Source organism: Aotus nancymaae, unplaced genomic scaffold (assembly GCF_030222135.1).
Source record: "Aotus nancymaae isolate 86718 unplaced genomic scaffold, 86718_ANA_hifiasm-v0.15.2.pri h1tg000004l, whole genome shotgun sequence".
In the NCBI taxonomy this organism is placed as follows: Eukaryota; Metazoa; Chordata; class Mammalia; order Primates; family Aotidae; genus Aotus; species Aotus nancymaae.
The window spans coordinates 65,815,787-65,836,971 of record NW_026988415.1 but is presented as its reverse complement, the minus strand read 5'-3'; the positions used below and the strand labels follow the sequence as shown (position 1 = coordinate 65,836,971).

The 21,185-nt window shown below is 38.6% G+C and overlaps 1 protein-coding gene across 10 annotated transcripts in view; it reads left to right on the top strand.

Annotated features, from left to right (window-relative positions):
• The window catches only part of ATP7A (ATPase copper transporting alpha), a 173,039-nt gene that overhangs the window by 116,178 nt on the left and 35,676 nt on the right, over positions 1-21,185 (top strand). For all 10 annotated transcript variants that reach the window (XM_064362902.1, XM_012455754.2, XM_012455756.2 and 7 more), the window contains 8 exons: positions 4,698-4,859; positions 6,741-6,817; positions 7,018-7,243; positions 8,439-8,672; positions 10,471-10,562; positions 11,605-11,732; positions 16,902-17,056; positions 17,605-17,739. In XM_064362902.1, coding sequence (XP_064218972.1) covers positions 4,698-4,859; positions 6,741-6,817; positions 7,018-7,243; positions 8,439-8,672; positions 10,471-10,562; positions 11,605-11,732; positions 16,902-17,056; positions 17,605-17,739 — 1,209 coding nt within the window. The remainder of the gene's footprint in view (positions 1-4,697; positions 4,860-6,740; positions 6,818-7,017; positions 7,244-8,438; positions 8,673-10,470; positions 10,563-11,604; positions 11,733-16,901; positions 17,057-17,604; positions 17,740-21,185) is intronic.

The window sequence follows — 21,185 nt, the reverse complement described above, 5'->3', positions numbered from 1 at the left end:
AATAAATCCCAGTCTAAGCAAAAATTTGAATGTAGGCTGGGTGTGGTGGCTCATGCTTATAATCTCAGCATTTTGGGAGGCCGAGGTAGGAGGATCACTTGAGCCCAGGAGGTCAAGACCAGTCTGGGCAGCAAGTGAAACCTCGCCTCTACAAAAAGTAAAAATTTAGGCTGGCTCACAGTGGCTCACGCCTGTAATCCCAGCACTTTGGGAAGCTGAGGTGGGTGGATCACCTGAGGTCAGGAGTTCAAGATCAGCCTGGCCAAAACATAGCGAAACCCTGTTTCTACTAAAAATACAAAAATTAGCTGGGCGTGGTGGTATGTGCCTGTAATCCCAGCTACTTGGGAGGCTGAGGCATGAGAATCATTTGAATATGGGAGGCAGAAGTTGCAGTGAGCCAAGATCATGCCACTGCACTCTAGCCTGGGTGACAGAGCGAGACTCCATCTCAAAAAATAAAAAATAAAAATAAGAATGAAAAATTTAAAAAGTAAAAATTTAGCCAGGTGTGGTGGCGTGCACCTGTAGTCCCAGCTACTGGGGAGGCTGAGGTGGGAGAATCACTTGAGCCTGGGAGGTTGAGGCTGCAGTGAACTGTGTTCATGCCATTGCACTCCAGCCTGGGTGACAGAGCAATACCTTGTCCCTGCTTCCACCAAAATTGAATGTAAATAATGAAACCGTGAAATTACTAGAATAAATATTTGGACCAATTTTTTCAATATTATGAAACTTCCAGACATACAGAAAAGTCAGACAAATTGTACATTAGATACCCTCTATACACCAGCTAGATTCTACAATTAATATTTTGCTATATTTGCTTCATCATACATCAGTCCATCAATTCATCACTGAAATAATTTTAGACTCACAAGAAAGTGCAAAAATGGTACAGAAAATTTTCATGTAGCCTTCATCTAACTTTTGCCAATGATAACATCTAATTCATCATTTAAAAAACAATATTGGAGTAGGAAGCATTTTTCTAAAATGTGATACAAAACTAATAAAAGAAAAGATTAATAGATTGATGAATTCAGACACCTAGCCATTTCTTCTTGGGAGAAAAACACCAAATAGAAAGTCAAAAGGCAATTAAAATAATTGTAATTCATATCATAGATGAAGGTTAATTTTCTTAATATATAAAGAACTTTTATGCATCAATAAGACAAGAGTCAGCAACCCCAAATTTCTTTTCGATGATAAAGGATATGAACTGTCAGGTCACAGAAAAGCAAAAACAACACCTCTTAAACATGAAGAGATGTTCAACTTCATTTGTAATGAGTAAAGCAAATTAAAATGGCACTGAAATACCATTTTCACCTATTGGATCGGTAAAGTTAACAATTTTGTTAACACGATGTTTCTGATCTCTCTTATGTTGCTGGTGGAGTGTACATTGATACAGGCTGCCAACAGAGGAATTTGGCAATATCTGTGAAAGTTGAAATTGCACATAGTCTTTGCCTCAGGAGTTCCACTTGTAGGAATTTATCCAACAAACATGTTTGCCTATGTATGAAATGACATGTATGCAGAGATGTTCATTATAGTATTATTTACAATAGCAAAAGATGGGAAAAAACTAGATTTCAGTCATTAGGGACTAAATAAAGTATGATACATCCGTATCATGGGATGCTGAGTAGCTGTTAAAAAGAATGAGTAGGCTTATTTTATTTTTTTCAGATGGAGTTTTGCTCTGTCGCCTATGCTGGAGTGCAGTGGTGCGATCTCGGCTCACTGTAACCTCTGCCTCTTGGGTTCAAACGATTCTCCTGCCTCAGCCTCCTGAGTAGCTGGGATTACAGGCATGTGCCACCAGGCCCAGCTAATTTTTGTGTTTTTAGTAGAGGCAGGGTTTCACCATGTTGGTCAGGCTGGTCTTGAACTCCTGACTTGGTGATCTGCCCGCCTCGGCCTCCCAAAGTGTTGGGATCACAGGCGTGAGCCACCATGCCTGGCTGGCTTTTATATATTTTTAAGGATTGAAAAATAATAGTTTTTTTGAAATACCATAAAACTCACCTTTTTAAAGTGTACAACCCAGTGGTTTTTAGTATATTCATAGACTTGTGCAGCTATCACCACGATCTGATTTCAAAACATTTCATCCCCATTAAAATAAAACTCATACCTATTAGTATTCATTCTTTAGTCCTAATCTCTTCCCGGTACTAGTTTTACTCTCTCTACCCTAGGCAACCACTAATCTACTTTGTATTTGTATAGATTTGCCTATTCTGGACATTTTCATATAAATGGAATAATATGTGGTCCTTTGTAACTGACTTCTTTTATTTACCATAGTGTATTCATGCTTGATCCATGTTGTAGCATGTATCATTACTGCATTCCTTTTTATTGCCAAATAATATTCCAGTGTATGAATATACTACATTTTCTTGATTTATTTATCAGTTGATGGACAGTTGGGTTGTTTCTACTTTATGAATATTGCTGCGATTATAAATAATGCTGCTATGAACATTAATGTACAAGTTTTTGTGTGAACTTATGTTTTCAGTTCCCTTGGAGAAATGCCTAGAAGTGGAATTACTAAGTCATCTAGTAACTCTATATTTAACCTTTTAAGGGACTACCAGACTGTTTTCTAAAGCAGCTGTACCATTTCATATCCCCACCAACATTGTATTGATGTTCCAATTGTTCCATATGCATGTCAATACTTGCTATTATCTTTTTTTTATAGCCATCCCAGTGGAAGTGAACTGGTCTCTCATTTTGGTTTTGATTTGCATTTCCCTGATGACTAATGATGTTGAGCATTTTTCCTTGTGCTTATTGGGCTTTAATAAACACTGTTTGGAGAAAGAAACAATTGGATTTTTTGCCCATTTTAAATTGGATTGTTTGTCTTTTCATTACTGAGTTGTAAGAATTCTTTATATATTCTAGATTCAAGTCCCTTATCTGATATATGCTTTTCATATATTTTCTGGTATCGCCGTTTTACTTCCTTGGTGATATCATTTAGAGCACAGAAGTTTTGTGGGTACAGCATAGTTGCATATATTTATGAAGTACATGAGATGTTTTGATACAGGCATGCAATGAGTAATAATCACATCATATAAAATGGGGTATCCATCCCCTCAAGCATTTATCCTTTATGTTACAAATAATCTGTTTATACTCTTTTAGTTATTTTAAAATAACTAAGGGAAGCGACCTGCTTGATGGCCTTATTATTAAGTTATTATTGACTATAGTCACCCCGTTGTGCTATAAAATACTATGTCTTATTCATTCTATTTTTTGTACTCCATCTTATTTTCTTGAATAAATGCTTCCTAGATTACTGTAAGCTTTTGTTTGATTTCCAGATTTCTGGAAAAAGATGATTCTTACAATTTCTGCCAGTTTTCTCATTGCTTTAACAGAGGAGAGAGTTTTAGAGGTCTTACTGTACCATTTTCACTGATATCCCTTCATTAGATATTCATGAATAAATCGTTCTTAATTTGTTGTATGCCCTTTGGTCAATTTCCAGAGTATTTCAATGGCTGTTTTTTGATACTTTTGTCAGTTTTATCATTGCTTTTTGAGGAAAGAATTTGCTGAGCTCCTCACACAGTCATTCTAGAAGTCATGCCCATCCATTTTAGAATTTAATGCCCAGCTAAATTATAACCCCACTCAAGATATAGGGAAAAAATACATTTTTAGATATACAAAGTCAGAACACTTTTGCCATCCATTAACTTCACTAGAAGTAATACTAGTGGTTATGTACTTCAGCAGGATGAAAAAAAATCCAGAGAGAAGCAAGGCTTTGGATATAAGAAACAATGATAAATGTCAAGTCCTCTATCACTGAGTAGTAGTGACAGGAATTGGGAAACTTTTGGTTTTTTTTTGAGACTGAGTATCACTTTTATTTCCCAGGCTGGAGTGCAATAGCATGATCTCACCTCATCGCAACCTCTGCCTCCTGGGTTCAAGCAATTCTCCTGCCTCAGCCTCCTGAGTAGCTGGGATTACAGGCATGTGCCACTATGCCTGGTTAATTTTGTATTTTTAGTAGAGATGGGAGTTTCTCCACGTTGGTCAGGCTGGTCTCGAACTCCTGACCTCAGGTGATCCGCCTGCCTTGGCCTCACAAAGTGCTGGAATTACAGGTATGAGCCACTGTGCCTGGCCTTGGGAAACTTTTAATGAGATCCTCTTCTATCTGGGACCATATGTTTGTTCAATGTGATATAAAAATGGCATTCTAATGATCATATATAAAGCATACTAGCAATGCAATTAAGTCTTGTGTGGCAATCCCATGAGTCTTTTTAGTTAAAAGTGGTAACTCAGGCCGGGTGCAGTGGCTCACGCCTATAATCCCAACACTGTGGGAGACCGAGGTGGGTGGATCACTTGAGGTCAGGAGTTTGAGACCAGCCTGGCCAACATGGTGAAACCCAGTCTCTATATAAAAGACAAAAAATTAGCCAGGCACGGTGAAACATGCCTATAATCCCAGCTACTTGAGAGGCTGAAGCAGGAGAATCACTTGAACCTGGGAGGCGGGTGTTGCAGCGAGCCAAGATCACACCACTGCATTGCAGCCTCGGTGACAGAACGATACTCTGTCTCAAAAAAAAAAAGTGATAACTCATGTTTAATGGTAGAAAAAGTGTATTCCTGAATAACAAATTCTTTGTCTTTAATAGGTGAGAGGAATGACGTGTGCCTCCTGCGTACATAAAATAGAGTCTACTCTGACTAAACACAGAGGGATCTTATACTGCTCTGTGGCCCTGGCAACCAACAAAGCACATATTAAATATGACCCTGAAATTATTGGTCCCAGAGATATTATCCATACAATTGAAGTAAGTGCCAAGAATTTATGTTTCTGTGTTCTTACCTATTTAATCAGCACTCCAGTGAATAATTTCTGGTTTGCATCAGATAGAGGCAATGAAAAAAAATCTAACTCCTTTGAATACTTCAAACAAGATCTGTCTCAAAATTTACTGTAAACGTGTCTGCATTTTTTTTTTTTGGTATTTTTCAGGAAAAGTTAGGCAAAAGTACATTTATGCTATTAATCAGGAACAAACAAGTTAGAACCGCAAAACACTTAAAATATTTAGAAAATGGAAATAAAGTTTGATTTGTTATAAATGAGATTCATATAGTTATTAAAAAAGTGAAACATCCTTCTTGATGGTCTTTTGTTTGTTAGGTCAAAAGGAAAGACCTATTTTTAAGTTAAAGTAAGAAATTTAAAAGACCAAAGCCAGCTGGACATAGTGGCTCATGCCTATAATCTCAGCATTTTGGGAGGCCTAGGCAGCAGAATCTCTTGAGGCCAGGAGTTCAAGACTCTCCTGGCCAACAGAGTGAGACCCTATCTCTGCAACAAAAATTAAAATAATTGGCCAGGTCTGGCGACATGCACCCATACCATTAGCCACTTGAGAGGCAGAAGTGGGAGGACTGCTTAAGCCGAGGAGTTCAAGGTTACCGTGAGAGAGACCCTGTCTCTAAAACAAACACACACAACCCTTTCTTTGTGACAGATTCATCCTGTGTTCTTCAATAAATCTTAAGTGATAATACATGTGAATGTATTTTAAAAGTTTCGGTATGTTATAGAATTGGCATTCAAGTGATTTAAAGCATTTTAATAGTTCAGTTAAGATCCTATTAGTATAGATGACATTACCATTACCATTTTTGTGAAACTAGTGTTACTGAGTATCTACTATGTGCCAGTTACCAAGATTGCAAAGCTTCAACCCTTAATTCCCACAGCAATGTGGTTATATTCATTTTGGAGGTGAGGAAACTCAGGTTAAGAGAAGTTACTTATCCAAAGTCACATAGCTAGTAACTGTCATAACTGGGATTTGAGCCTAATTACTCTGACTCTGAAGCTCATGCTTGCTCTATTCACTGTGCTGCACTGCCAACAAATGTAAGATGGCAATATTTCCCCTAGCAGTTGGAAATATAATGTGTAGTACTATCTATGGTCAGATAGGTCTTGCTTAGGGGTAGTTTATTTTTTATACTTTGTTTTATTGGGGTAAAGGATTTTTGTTCATGTTCTTTTTCTGATAAAACAAAAGTAAATACTGCATATGTAAGGCCTTGAATAATATATTTAGTATGGTGCTTTTTTTCTTTTTTTTTGAGATGAAGTCTCTGTCGCCTGGGCTGGAGTGCAGTGGCACAATCTCGGCTCACTGCAACCTCCACTCCTGGGTTCAAGCAATTCTCCTGCCTCAGCCTCCTGAGTAGCTAGGACTACAGGCACCTGCCACTATGCCCAGCTAATTTTGTGTGTTTTTAGTGGAGATGGGGTTTCACCATGTTGGCTGGTCTCGGACTCCTAACCTTGTGATTCACCCACCTCAGCCTCCCAAAGTGCTGGGATTACAGGCATGAGCTACTGTGCCCAGCCTGGTGCAAGCTTTTATGGCCTATTAATGAGAACCTTTACTGAAGACAGTTGTACTTGAGTTAAACTGTTACATATAGGATAGATATTAACCAGAATTAGGGAAATATTCATTTCTTTGATCAAAGATTAGAAACAAAGATAATCAAGAGCAGGAAGCACATCTTCATCTTTGTATTCCCCAGAGTGACTTGCCCTCAGTAATCGAACTGTCCTTAATGACAATACCATGGCTTAGAATTTCTCTAATATTCATAATATTTATATATTCAGTGAAATAATTTTTTCTCATGAATTTCCTTAGAGCTTAGGCTTTGAAGCTTCTTTGGTCAAGAAGGATCGGTCAGCAAGTCACCTAGATCATAAACGAGAAATAAGACAGTAAGTACTTTTGGAGTGTCATTAAAAAACAGATTTTGACTCCTTGTTACAAATGTAACATCCTTTTTGCATGTCAGTTTTTATATCATCCTTATACTGGATGAAATGGTCATAACGTATATTTCTCTATAGTACATAGAATCTTTACCCATTAGCTATTGATGAACATGATTTTTCTTTTCTTATTTTTTCCATATAAGATGGAGACGGTCTTTTCTTGTGAGTCTGTTTTTTTGTATTCCTGTAATGGGGCTGATGATATATATGATGGTTATGGACCACCACTTTGCAACTCTTCACCATAATCAAAACATGAGTAAAGAAGAAATGATCAACTTTCATTCTTCTATGTTCCTGGAGCGCCAGATTCTGCCAGGATTGTCCATTATGAATTTGCTGTCCTTTTTATTGTGTGTACCTGTACAGGCAAGTGAATTGTTAGCAAATATATTTGTTAATAATGAAAAATAAGCAAAATTTGGCAGGCAAGGTTTGTTTTCAACTGCAAAATAGATGTTAGCCAGAAGTCTGATCATTTTATGCCATATGCTTTACAAAAATAATCTTCAACTAAGTAGTTATTTAAGTAGATAATAGATGCCATTTAACCTCTAAGAAAGAGTTTAAGTTTTCTGGATTTGGTATTTATATCTGCTACTATATATAACTTTCTTTTATTTTTCAATTTTTATTTATCTTTTTTTTTTTTTTTTTTTTTTTTTAGAGATGGGGTTTACCTCTGTCACTCAGGCTGGAATACAGTGGTACAAGCACAGCTCACTGCAGTCTTGAACTCCTGGGCTGAAGCAGTTCTTCTGCGTCAGCCTTCTGTGTAGCCGGGACTTCCAGGCACTAGCCATTGCACCCGGCTCAATGACTTTATTCTTGTTATTTCTTCCTGGCACTTTAGTTCATTACTTTCTGTATGTTTTAAACTCTTTTTTCGAGATAAACTTTTACTGTGGAATAGAACACTTTTATCAAATAAATTTTATCTGATCCTTATAAAAGGCAATAATAATTTTTTTTTAAATCTTAGTTTCTCTGTTTTAATGAAATAACCTTTCCAGTTATATTTACCAACACAAACAGCCAACGGATTTGATAGCTTGTGATACACTTAGTTTGACTTTTGGAAAGATGGTTGAGTTTTATACAAAAAATCCTTGAAGAAAATGTAATTCCTTTCCTAGTTCTTGTTTTTGCTAGCCTCAAAAAGAAAACTCTGCTGGGTCTGATGGCTCAACCTTGTAATCTCAATTACTTGGGAGGCCGAGGCAGGAGGATTGCTTGAGGCCAGGAGTTTGAGACAAGCCTGGGCAAGATAGCAAGACTGTCTCTTAAAAAAAAAAAGAAGAAACATCTGATTTTCTTTGTCTTATGGAATATTCATTGGATCATAGATGATAGCCCCCAAAGGCTTGTGCAGCGATTTGAATACCTCCTTCTGCATGTACATCTATTGAAATACAAACACTATTGTTTTGGCTTAATATCCCTTTAGTGTTTATGGATTAGCTAAAAGCCAAAGAAAGAGAATATTGATACTTTAAGTTATTGAGATATATATGTGAATTTCAGCATTTTAAAAAATTCAATGATTATCATTTCTATATTGCAGTTTTTCGGAGGCTGGTACTTCTACATTCAGGCTTATAAAGCACTGAAGCACAAGACAGCAAATATGGACGTACTGATCGTGCTGGCAACCACCATTGCATTTGCTTACTCTTTGGTTATTCTTCTAGTTGCAATGTATGAGAGAGCCAAAGTGAACCCTATTACTTTCTTTGACACACCTCCTATGCTATTTGTGTTTATTGCACTAGGCCGATGGCTGGAACATGTAGCAAAGGTAAAGTAAGAAAGGGTGACATTTGTTAAAATGTTGGGTGGGTAAATGACATTAACATTTTTTAGGCCAATCATTGGAAATACATGTTGTTATGTAGTTAACCATTTACTGAAAGAAATATTTTCATTTTGGCAGTATTTTAAGTTAAATATCCATTTAGAAGATATACCAAATATGGAATTAATACTGTAGATAGTACAATATGTTCATTTATTTTAAGAGAGAAAGACAAATGAGAAGTACTTATCACTTACTTACTTATATCACATCATTAATTGAAAAATTGACATGACCACATGGTTTAAAATAATGTTAGAAAAAAATTTACCCATATTCCCTTGCTATAATATAAATCATGTTCTAATTCCATTCTACATACCTTTCTATTTAACAGAGTTGCAAATATAGTATGAATACTACTTTGTATGCTTAACATTATCAAGTTTTTCCACCATTTTTGCAGTCTAGATAATTATCTAATATTTTCTGACTAAGTCTGTCAAGTCAGTTTGCTCTAATTTACTAAACCGTTCAGGTTTTGTTCACCATTAAATTGTTTCTAATTTTTTATTTTTAGATAATCCTGCATCAGACATATTCATGTCCAGTAGTTTGTCATTTCCATTGAGCTAATGTCTTAGAAGACATTATAAAGGATGCAGTTAGTGGGTTAAAGGGCATAAATATTTCTTTGGTGCATGCTACAAGTTGTAACAGTTTTTGCCAGCAAGGGTATGTCAGTGAAGTATTTTCACTACAACTTCACCAGCATCACATCCCCTCCAAATTCTTGCTAAGTTAATAGACTTTAAATGGTATTACAGGGTTATTTTAGTTTATATTTCTTCCATTAATGGTGGGGATAAACATTTTTTCATCATCGTATATTTATATTTCCTTTTGAATGATTTGGCTGTATATGCCCTTTGCCTGTGTGTTTATTGGGTTCCTCATGTTTTTCTTATTAATTTATATAATTTCTTCATAAATTATACCTAATAATACCTTTTTTTTGAGACGGAGTCTCACTCTGTCACCAGGCTGGGGTTCAGTGGCACAGTCTTGGCTCACTGCAACCTCTTCCTCCTGGTTCAAGTGATTCTTCTGCCTCAGCCTCCCGAGTAGCTGGGACTACAGGCATACGCCACCACACCTGGCTAATTTTTTTTTTTTTAAGTAGATATGGGGTTTTACCATGTTGGCCAGGCTTGTCTCAAACTCCTGGCCTCAAGTGATCTGCCTGCCTTGGCCTCCCAAAGTGCTGGGACTACAGGCGTGAGTCACTGCACCTGGCCCTCCTAATAATACTTTTAAAAATATTTTGTGTACCTTTAGGCTGGGTACAGTGGCTCACACCTGTAATCCCGGCACTTTGGGAGGCCGAGGTGAGTGGATCACAAGGTGAGGAGTTCAAGACCAGCCTGGCCAACATGACAAAACCCTGTCTCTACTAAAAATACAAAAATTAACTGGGTGTGGTGGCACGTGTCTGTAATTCCAGCTACTCAGGAGGCTGAGGCAGGAGAATCGCTGGAACCCAGGAGGTGGAGGTTGCTGTGAGCCAAGATCTCGTGCCACAGCACTCAAGCCTGGGTAACAGAGTGAGATTCTGTCTCAAAAAATAAAGTAAAATATTTTGTGTACTTTATCTTTTTGAAGTGAAACATTTTCTAGTTTGTACAAATTAATATTCCTAAAGCTGTCTTTTGGGTAAATGCTAAAGATTGTATTTTTATTTTCGTTAAGGCCTGAACTTTTTCTTCCTTAGCATTTTCAATGTGTTTGTTTTAATTTATAGGGCAAAACCTCAGAGGCTCTTGCAAAACTAATTTCACTACAAGCTACAGAAGCAACTATTGTAACTCTTGATTCTGATAATATCCTCCTGAGGTATTTATCTTCCCTCTTCCTCTTTTTTTAACTTCTTAAGAAAAATTTCAAATATACACAGAAGTAGAAAAAGAACTATCATGAATTCACATAATCTATCTCCCAGAGATAGATTATGTTCATGATAGTGGGCTGGGGCCACTATCTTCATCTCACAAAATTATCCACACTTTACCATACTTCATATATCTATTTTATCTTTCTTTCTTGTTGCAGTAGTATTAAACCAAATTTCAGTCATATTGTTTTACCGCTAACTATTCTGTATTATCTCTAAAAAAGGACATATTCACATGTAACTATACTACCATATTGTACCTAACAAAATGAACATTAATTCCTTAATGTCACCTAAGACCCAATTCATATTCACATTTCTCCTGTTATCTCCAAAATGTTTTAAGTCTCTTTACCTGAAATACAATTCAAACAAGATCTGTGCATCATCACATTTGACTATCATATGGCTTATGTTCTTTTAATCTAAAACAGCTCCTCCCTTATTTCTTCTCACTCTCCTTACTTCCCTCCTCCCCACAGAACAATTGACTTGTTGAAAAAATAGCCATCAGTTGTTTGGTAGAATATCCCACAATCTGAATTTGTATCTTTGCTTCCTTGTGGTTTCATTTAACTTGTTCTGTAACTCCTGTGTTACTTGTCAGTTGGAAGATAAAGCTAAAGACTGGATTAGATTTCATTCTTTTGTTTTTCTCATTTTTATACTCATAAAATTGTTTAGACAAATTTAAATAAATTTTTAGTTAAATGAAACCCATTACATTATTTTTTTAAAGTTTCACTTTTTAATTTAATGACTGTCCAAAAAAATAACTTAGAGTGCCTAGTTTGTGCCAGCTACTGTGCTGTTCACTAACAGTAAGCAAGACTGACATAGTAGTTCCTAGCTTAAATGTTGGTTCTAGCTTCCATTGTTAGTAATTATGGAGCCACAAGTTTGACGTGAACTAAAAAGCTTGCATGGAGAGGTCAGGGTAGGAAGCATATTATCATGATGCTTTTTATGTTAACTTATATCCAGTGAAGAACAAGTGGATGTGGAACTTGTACAACGTGGAGACATCATTAAAGTGGTTCCAGGAGGCAAATTTCCAGTGGATGGTCGTGTTATTGAAGGACATTCTATGGTAGATGAGTCCCTCATCACAGGTATGTTCTTTCAAAGGATCATGACCAAAATATCAAGAAAAATAGGGATGAAAGGTTAAGCACTTTTTGTAGAAGCTATGAATAAGTAAATTATGAACAAAGAGAAAAAGTCATTTTAAGACTGCATTAAATCAGTTTTCTCAGATTTACTTTGTGGTTTTAGTTATGCTGTTAGTCTGTTTTCACACTGCTATAAAGAAATACCTGAAACTGGGTAATTTATAAAGCAAAGAGGTTTAATTTACTCACAGTTCTGCATATCTGGGGAGGCCTCAGGAGACTTATAACCATGGTGGAGAAGAAAGGGAAGCAAGGACCTTCTTCACAAGGCAGCAAGAGAGAGAAGTGCTAGCAGGGGAAATACCAGATGCTTATAAAACCATAAGGTCTCATGAGAACTCTTTCACTACCATCACAACAGCATAGAGGGAACTGCCTCCATGATTCAGTCATCTACCCCCCTCAACATGTGGGGATTACAATTCCAGATGAGATTTGAGTGGGGACACAGAGCCAAACCATATCATCCCACCCCTGGCCCCTGCAAAATGTCATGTCTTTTCACATTTCAAAACCAATTATGCCTTCCCAACAGTCCCCCAAAGTCTTAACTCATTTGAACATTAACTCAAAAGTCCACAATTTAAAGTCTCATCTGAGACAAGTCAAGTCCCTTCCACCTATGAGGCTGTAAAATAAAAAACAAGTTAGTTCCTTCCAAGATACAATGGGGGTACAGGCATTGGATAAATGCTTCCATTTCAAAGGGGAGAAATTGGCCAAAACAAAGAGGCTACAGGCCCCATGCAAGTACAGAATCCATTGGGGCAGTCATTAAATCTTGAAGTTCCAAAATGATCTCCTTTGACTTCATGTCTCACATCCAGGTCATACTGATGCAAGAAGTGGGCTCCCACAGTCTTGGGCAGATCTACCACTGTGGCTTTGCGGGGTACAGCCTCCCCCACCTCCACCAGCTCCTTTCACGGGTTGGTGTTGAGCGTCTGTGGCTTTTCCAGGTGCACAGTACAAGCTGTCGGTGGATCGCTACCTTTCTGTGGTCTGGAGGATAGTGGCCCTCTTTTCACAGCTCCACTAGGGAGTGCCCCAGTGGGACTCTGTGTGGGGGCTCCAATCTCACATTTCCCTTCTGCACTGCCCTAGTGAAGTTTTCCGTGATGGCTCCTCCCCTGCAGCAGACTTCTGCCTGGACATCCAGGCATTTCCATACGTACTCTGAATTCTAGGCAGAGGTTCCCAAACCTCAGTTTTTGACTTCTGTGCACCTGCAGGCCTAACACCACATGGAAGATGCCAAAGCTTGGGGCTTGGCCAGGCGCAATGGCTCATATCTGTAATCCCAGCACTTTGGGAGACCAAGATGGGAAGATTACGAGGTCAGGAGATCGAGACCATCCTGGCTAACATGGTGAAACCCCGTCTCTACTAAAAATATAAAAAATTAGCCAGGTGTAGTAGTTCCAGCTACTCAGGAGGCTGAGGCAGGAGAATCACTTGAACCTGGAGAGATTGAGATTGCAGTGAGCCAATCATGCCACTGCACTCCAGCCTGGGCAACAGAGTGAGACTCTGTCTTAGAAAAAAACAGCTTGGGGCTTGCACCCTCTGAAGCAATTGTGTGAGCTGTATTTTGGCCCCTTTTAGCCAGGACTGGAGCTGAAGCTACTGGGATGCAGGATGTGGTATCCCCAAGGCTGCACAAAGCAGCAGAGGCCCTGAGCCCCAGCCCACAAAACCATTTTTCATCCTAGGCCTCAGGGCCTGTGATGGGAGGGGCTGCTGCCAAGATCTCTTGACATGCCCAGGAGATGTTTTCCCCATTGTCTTGGAGGTTAACATTTGGTACTTATGCAAATTTCTGCAACCAGCTTGAATTTCTCCCCAGAAAATGGGTTTTTCTTTTCTATTGCATTGTCAGGCTGCAAATTTCCCAGGCCTTTATGCTCTGCTTCCCTTTTGATTTCAAACCATCTCTTTGTGAACACATAAAACTGAATGCTTTCTGAATAATCCAGGTCAAGTCTTGAATGCTTTGCTGCTTAAAAATTTCTTTTGCCAGATACCCTAAATCATCTCTCTCAACTTCACTATTCCACAGATCTCTAGGGTGGGGGCAAAATGCCACCAGTCTCTTTGCTAAAGTATAGCATGAGGAACCTTAACTCCAGTTCCCAATAAGTTCCTTATCTCCATCTGAGACCACCTCAGCCTGGACTTCATTATTCACATCAGTATCAGCATTTTGATCAAAACCATTCAACAAGTTTGGCTGGGCGCAGTGGCTGACACCTGTAATCCCAGCACTTTGGGAGGCTCAGGCAGGTGGATCACTTAAGGTCAAGAGTTCAAGACCAGCCTGACCAACATGGTGAAACCCCATCTCTACTAAAAACAAAAAATTAGCCAGGTGTGATGGTGCATGCCTGTAATCCCAGCTACTTGGGAGGCTGAGGCAGGAGAATCACTTGAACCAAAGAAGCAGGAGTTGCAGTGAGCCAAGATCACGCCATTGCACTCCAGCCTGACAAGAAGAGTGAAACTCCATCACAAAAACAAAAACAAACAAAAAAACCATTCAACAAGTTTCTGTGAAGTTCCAAACTTTCCCACATTTTCCTGTCTTCTTCTGAGCCCTCCAAACTGTTCCAACCTCTGCCCATTACCCAGTTCCAAAGTTGCTTCCACATTTTCAAGTATCTTCATAGCAATGCCCCACTCCCTGCGGTAATTTACTCAATTTACTACATTAGTCCGTTTTTACACTGCTCTGAAGAAATATCCATGGGAGGCTGAGGCAGGAGAAATGCTTGAACCCGGGAGGCGTTGCAGTGAGCCAAGATCGTACCATTGCGCTCCTCCCTGGGTGACAGAGCAAGACTCTGTCTCAAAAAAAAAAAAAAAAAAAAGAAGGAAATATCCAAGGCTGGGTAATTTATAAAGGAAGGAAATTTAATTGAGTCACAGTTCCACCTGATTGGGGAGGCCTCAGGAAACTTAAAATCTTGGCGAACATTAGAGAGAAGTGCCAGCAGGGGAAATGCCAGACACTTATAAAACCATCAGATCTTGTGAAAATTCACTCACTATCACGAGAACAGCATGGGGGAAACGGCCCCCCATGACTCAATCACCTCCTTCCCTTGACATGTAAGGATTATAGATCCCTCCCTCAACATGTGGGGAATACAATTCAAGATTAAACTTGGGTGGGGACACAGAGCCAAACCATGTCAGCTATTGAAGGCTTTTATCACTGGAGATTATTAGTTATAGGATGCATAACCAAAGGAAGTTGTCTCGGTTTCCTGTAGACTTGATAGACTTTGGCAAATTTTCCTGGGCAAATACCTATTCTGCCTTTCTGCTGTAAAGACTAGTCTAATCTGAGCTATGATACAAGTCCAGGTTTTCCACATTAGGATCTACTCTAAGCGAATAGGCCTGGCATAGTTTTAGTGATCTTAAGTAACTAAGGCCAATCTGAAGCAGAACCAAAATACCTTGCCCATCTCAACTCTCTGATAGTCCTAGAAGAAGCTCAGTTTATGCACCATGTGAAAATAATTTAGGACTGTATGTTTCTTTATTTTTTTTGAGACAGAGTCTTACCCTGTCACCCAAGCTGGAGTGTAGTGGCACAATCTTGACTCATGGCAACCTCTGCTTCCCAGGCTTAAATAATCCTCCCACCTCAGCCTCCCGTGTACCTGGGACTACAGTCATATGCCACCATGCCTGGCTAATTTTTGTATATATATGTATATATATATATATATATATATATATATATATATATATATATATTTTGTAGAGATGGGGTTTTGCCATGTTGCCCAGGCTGGTCTCAAACTCCTGAACTCAAGCCATCTGTCTGCCTCAGCCTCCCAAAGTGCTGGGATTACAGGCATGAGCCACTGTGCCCAACCAGACTGTGTGTTTCTCAATAGGGGTGCTATTGCCCGTTTGGATGGGCAATTCTTAGTTCTGGGGGACTCTCTTACACACTGTAGTACAATTCAGTGTCCCCGACCCTGGCACTGGCACACTAAATGGAAGTAGTAGTGTAGTATTGGGATGCGAGATTAAAATAATTCACCAAGACAAAAGTATGCCAAATTGCAGGGTCTTTATTGCCGGCGACCGCTGAGGACTCACGTCTCTCTAACCCGCGGCCCTGAGGTGGGAGTGTCAAGGCTTTTTATACCCGAAAGACCACCTTGGGAGTGGGGTTGAGGAATGGGGAGGGGGATCAACGGGCCCCAGACATTCCGAGGGCTGGTGGGTTCTGTAAATCATCTCCTGGGCAGGGACGGGGGTGGGGGCCTCCGGACATTCCGAGGGCTCAGGGGCTTATTGTCACTTAAATTGCTACATAAATGATTCACAAAAGTCAAGACAAACATTAGTTTACATATTGGGTACCGACAAAAGTCAAGATAAACGTTAGTTTACATATGGTTTGGGTACTGGTGGAAATTACAGATCTTAGTTCACAGGGGCCAAGATGAGATTAGCTTGGGCTGTGCGTTCCGATAAGCAAAGGCCGGCAATTCTATCAGTTACTGATGAGAAAGGTAAACAACAGCAAAGGCCAGCAATTCTGTCAGTTACTGATGAGAAAGGTAAACAACTTCACCTGGTGGACATTATCCAGAGCAGACTAGCAGTCTTATTTACAGAAACCAAGTCAGCAGTTATTGCAAGGAGAATGGGGCAGTTATTACAACTCATTTTTGGAGATTCATCTTTGTCATATAAAATGGCATTGCTCAGGTTCTGGCTCCAGGCCAGCTATAGCACAGTAGCACCCCCTTCCCCATCCCATGCAGTCTTTATTACAAGCAGAAACTGCCTCCCACATGTCTAAATGTTCCTTGAGAACAGGTTAAGAACCAATGTTCTAGGACTAGGGTGAAACTCTAAAAGCGTCTGCCAACAAGAGTTACCATACAGGTTTTTCCAGTTCAAGGTTTATATTCCTGGGTTTGACCTAGAACTGTTATAAGGAGAAAGGGAAAGCAACTTTCACCTAGGCATTTGTTCAGATTCTATTTTATATCTAGATATTTTTGACAAGTAACAAATAATAATATGTTTCACGAAAGTGATCATTTATGCTCCTTAAATCTATCTTTACTCTCCATATAGGGGAGGCAATGCCTGTGGCTAAGAAACCTGGCAGCACAGTGATTGCTGGTTCCATTAACCAAAACGGGTCACTGCTTATTCGTGCAACTCATGTTGGAGCAGATACAACCCTTTCTCAGATTGTCAAACTTGTGGAAGAGGCACAAACATCAAAGGTAATTTAACTCCCTAGGAGAAACACAAACTATTTTCTTTAAAGCCTTCTCAGTATAAATCTTCACCTAGTTTTTATGTTTTCCAATGAAAAATTTTAGTTGCATTAATATGGGGTTTGTTTGTTTTTGTTTTTGTTTTGAGACAGAGTCTCACTCTGTTGCCCAGGCTGGAGTGCAGTGGCACCATCATGGCTCACTGCACCCTTGACCTCCTAAGTTCAAGCGATCTTTCTGCCTCAGCCTCCTGAGTAGCTGGGACTATGGACACATGCCCCCACACCCAGCTAATTAAAAAAAAATTTTTTTTTTTTGTAGAAACAGGATCTCCTTAAGTTGGCCAGGATGGTCTCGAACTCCTGGACTCAAGCTATCATCCTGCCTTAGTCTCTCAAAGTGTTGGGATTACAGATGTGAGCTACCACACCTGGCCATTAACATGAAGTTTGTTAAAATATTTCCATTTGTGCTAACTCCTAAAGATACTCTGCATTCAGTATCAGAAAAGACTTTGATATGCTGCTTCTTATTATTGTTATTTTTAATTCTAGGCTCCTATCCAGCAGTTTGCAGACAAACTCAGTGGCTATTTTGTTCCTTTTATTGTTTTTGTTTCCATTGCCACCCTCTTGGTATGGATTGTAATTGGATTTCTGAATTTTGAAATTGTGGAAACCTACTTTCCTGTAAGTGACTTGTAATAACTTTTTACTATATGCAAAACAATTTGTGAGTTTTTCGCATAGTAATTCAGTGGAAATAACTTTAATAATTACCAGGATCGTTAAAGGGATGGAGTGGGAGGGTGATAAGAATAATATTTGCATTTTTATAATATAAACGATTTCCTTTTGAAAAAAAATTATGACTTGTCACTTTCTAAAAGGAAATACCAAACTTTTACATGTTATGCTTAGTCTCATTTCTGACATGGTTTTGCTTTGACAAAGGACTATAGATATATTGAGGAAGAACTCAGGATTTCAGCTCTGTCATTTACTATCAATGTGATCTTAGACTACTTAATTGCTCTCTGAGCTTCAGTTTCCTCAACTATAAAGTGAGATTTTAATAATACCCATTTTGTGTAACTTAAGGTTGTTGTGAAGGTTAAATAAAATAATATATTAGAAAGAATTTGTAACTTAGTAAATGCTTTATACATATATTATTAGTGCCTACTCATCTAATTCTGTGATGCTGTTTATGGTGTCATAAAGTGGTAAAGTAGAACTGGACTGTACCTCAAATTAGATAAACTTTAAATCATGTAACTTTTGCTATTCTCAGTTTTCTTATCTATAAAATAGCGAATATAATACCTAAGATACAGGATTGGAATTAGTATAGGTGAAAGCATCTAACATACTGCTAGATGCAGGAGACAGCCAGGAGTCCCCCAGCAAAACCGCACCTTCAAGCCTAAAACAGCCTGAAGGTTGAAAAGCTGGACTGCTGTTCACAGATGAAGCCTGCCCTTCCACCCAACCCTGCACTGATTCTTTCTGAATATTGTCCACCTACGCACTGGGAGAATGGGGGTGGGGCCCTGGGAAGTTCACACTGTTTGTATAGGGATGGAGCCTGGCCTGTCCTGTTCCTGGGTGGTACCTGGGGTTCATTTGGTGAGGTGGAGAGCCTGTTAACAGGACTCAATCTTGTTTTGCCGAGTTGTTTTTCCTTTTTCTTTTTGCCCAATAAATTCCGTTCCCCCTCACCCTTCAAAGTGTCTGTGAACCTAATCTTTCCTGGTCGTGTGACAAGAACCTGTTTTTTTCTACAACAACATGTAAATATGTACATACATGAAGTTTATGAAAGCATAAGCCCAGATATCTATGAAAGCCCCTTCCAACTCTGTTTCTGTATAGATCTATAACTCTTAGATGAATATTTAAGTAGTTGAGAACTTAATAAGAACCTTACACTGTAAAACTATTACTGATAAGAGCTGCAGTGAGCCATGATTGCACCACTATACTCCAACATGGGCAGCACAGCGAGACTCCTATTCAAAGTAAATAAAGAAAGTCTTACTTTGTTGTGTTTATTTTATTTTTTATTCAGGGGGTACATGTGCAGGTTTATTTATTTATTTGTTTTTTTGAGACAGAATCTTGCTCTGTCGCCCAGGCTAGAGTGCAGTGGAACAATCTCGGCTCACTGCAACTTCCACCTCCCAGGTTCAAGTGATTCTCATGCCTCAGCCTCCCAAGTAGCTGGGATTACAGGCTTATGCCACCATGCCCAGCTAATTTTTGTGTTTTTAGTAGAGATGGGTTTCACCATGTTTGTCAGGCTGGTCTCGAATTTCTGACTTCAGGTGATCTGCCTGCCTTGGCTTCCCAAAGTGCTGGGATAACAGATGTGAGCCACCATGCCCAGCCCATGTGCAGGTTTATTACATGGGTATATTGGGTGATGCTGGGGTTTAGGCTTATGGTGACCCCATCACCCAAATAGTGAACATAGTACTCAACAAGTACTTTTTCATCCCTTGCTTCCCTCCCTTCCTCTCACCTTTCGGAGGCCCCACTGCCTATTGATTCCATTTTTATGTCCATATGTAACCATTGTTTAGCTGCCGCTTATAAGTGAGAACATGTAGTATTTGATTTTCTGTTTCTACATTAATTCACTTAGGATAATGGCCTCCAGCTTTACCCATGCTGCACAAAGGATGTGATTTCATTCTTTTTATGGCTGCATAGTATTCCATGGTGTATATGTACCACATTTCCTTTATCCAGTCCACCATTAATGGGCACTTGGGTAATTCCATGTCTTTGTTATTGTGAAGAGTGCTGTGATAAACATACATGTGCAGGTGTCTTTTTGATAAAACAGTTTAAATAAAGGAAAATCCTTTGGGTAGATATCTAGTAGTGGGATTACTGGGTTGAATGTTAGTTCCATTGTAAGTTCTTTGAGAAAATCTCCGCACTGTTTTTCATAGAGGTTGAACTAATTTACATCCCCACCAACAGTATATAAGTGTTTCCTTTTCTCTGCATCGTTGTCAACATCTGTTATTTTCTGACTTTTTAATTATAGCCATTCTGACTGGTGTGAAGGGGTATTTCATTGTGGTTTTAATTTGCATTTCCCTGATGATTAGGAATGTAGAGTCTTTTTTCATGTGTTTTTTGACTACTTGTATGTCTTTTGAGAAATGTCTACTTACGCCCTTTGCCCACTTTTAAATAGGGTTATTTATTTTATATTTATTTATTTTGCTTATGTTTCTGACAGATTCTAGATATTAGTCCTTTGTTGGATGCATACTTTGCAAATATTTTCTCCCATTCTGTATGTTCTGTGTTTATTCTATTGATTGTTTCTTTTGCTGTGCAGAAGCTCTTTAGTTTAATTAAATCTCCTTTATTAATTTTTGGTTTTGTTGCAATTGCTTTTGAGGTCTTAGTCATAAATTCTTTCCCTAGGCCAATGTCCAGGTTTTCTTAGGATTTTTATAGTTTGAGATTTTACATATAAGTCTTCAATCCATCCTGAGTTAAATTTTATATATGGTGAGAGATAGGAACCCACTTTCATTCTTCTGCATATGGCTAGCCAGTTTTTCCAGAACCATTTATTGAATAGGGTGTCCTTTCCCTATTGTTTGTTTTGGTCAACTTCGTTGAAGATCAGCTGGTTGTAGGTGTGTGGCTTTATTTCTGGGTTCCCTATTTTGTTCAGTTGATCTACATGTCTTTTTGTATCAATACCATGCTGTTTTGATTACTATAGCTTTTAGTATAATTCGAAGTCAGGTAATGTGATGCCTCTAGTTTTATTCTTTTTGCTTAGGATTGCTTTGGCTATTTAGGTTCTTTTTCCATATAAATTTTAGGATTGCTTTTTAAATTCTGTGACAAAGGATATTAGTAGTTTTATAGAAATTGTATTGAATCTATAGATTGCTTTGGACAGTATGGTAGTTTTAATAATATTAATGCTTCCAATCCATGGGCATGGAATGTTTTTCCATTTGTTTGTGTCCTCTTCAGTTTCTTTCATCAGTGTTTTATAGTTCTCTTTGTAGAGATCTTTCACCTCCTTGGTTAAATGTATTCCTAGATATGTTTTGTGTGTGACTATTATAAATGGCATTGAGTTCTTGATTTGGTTC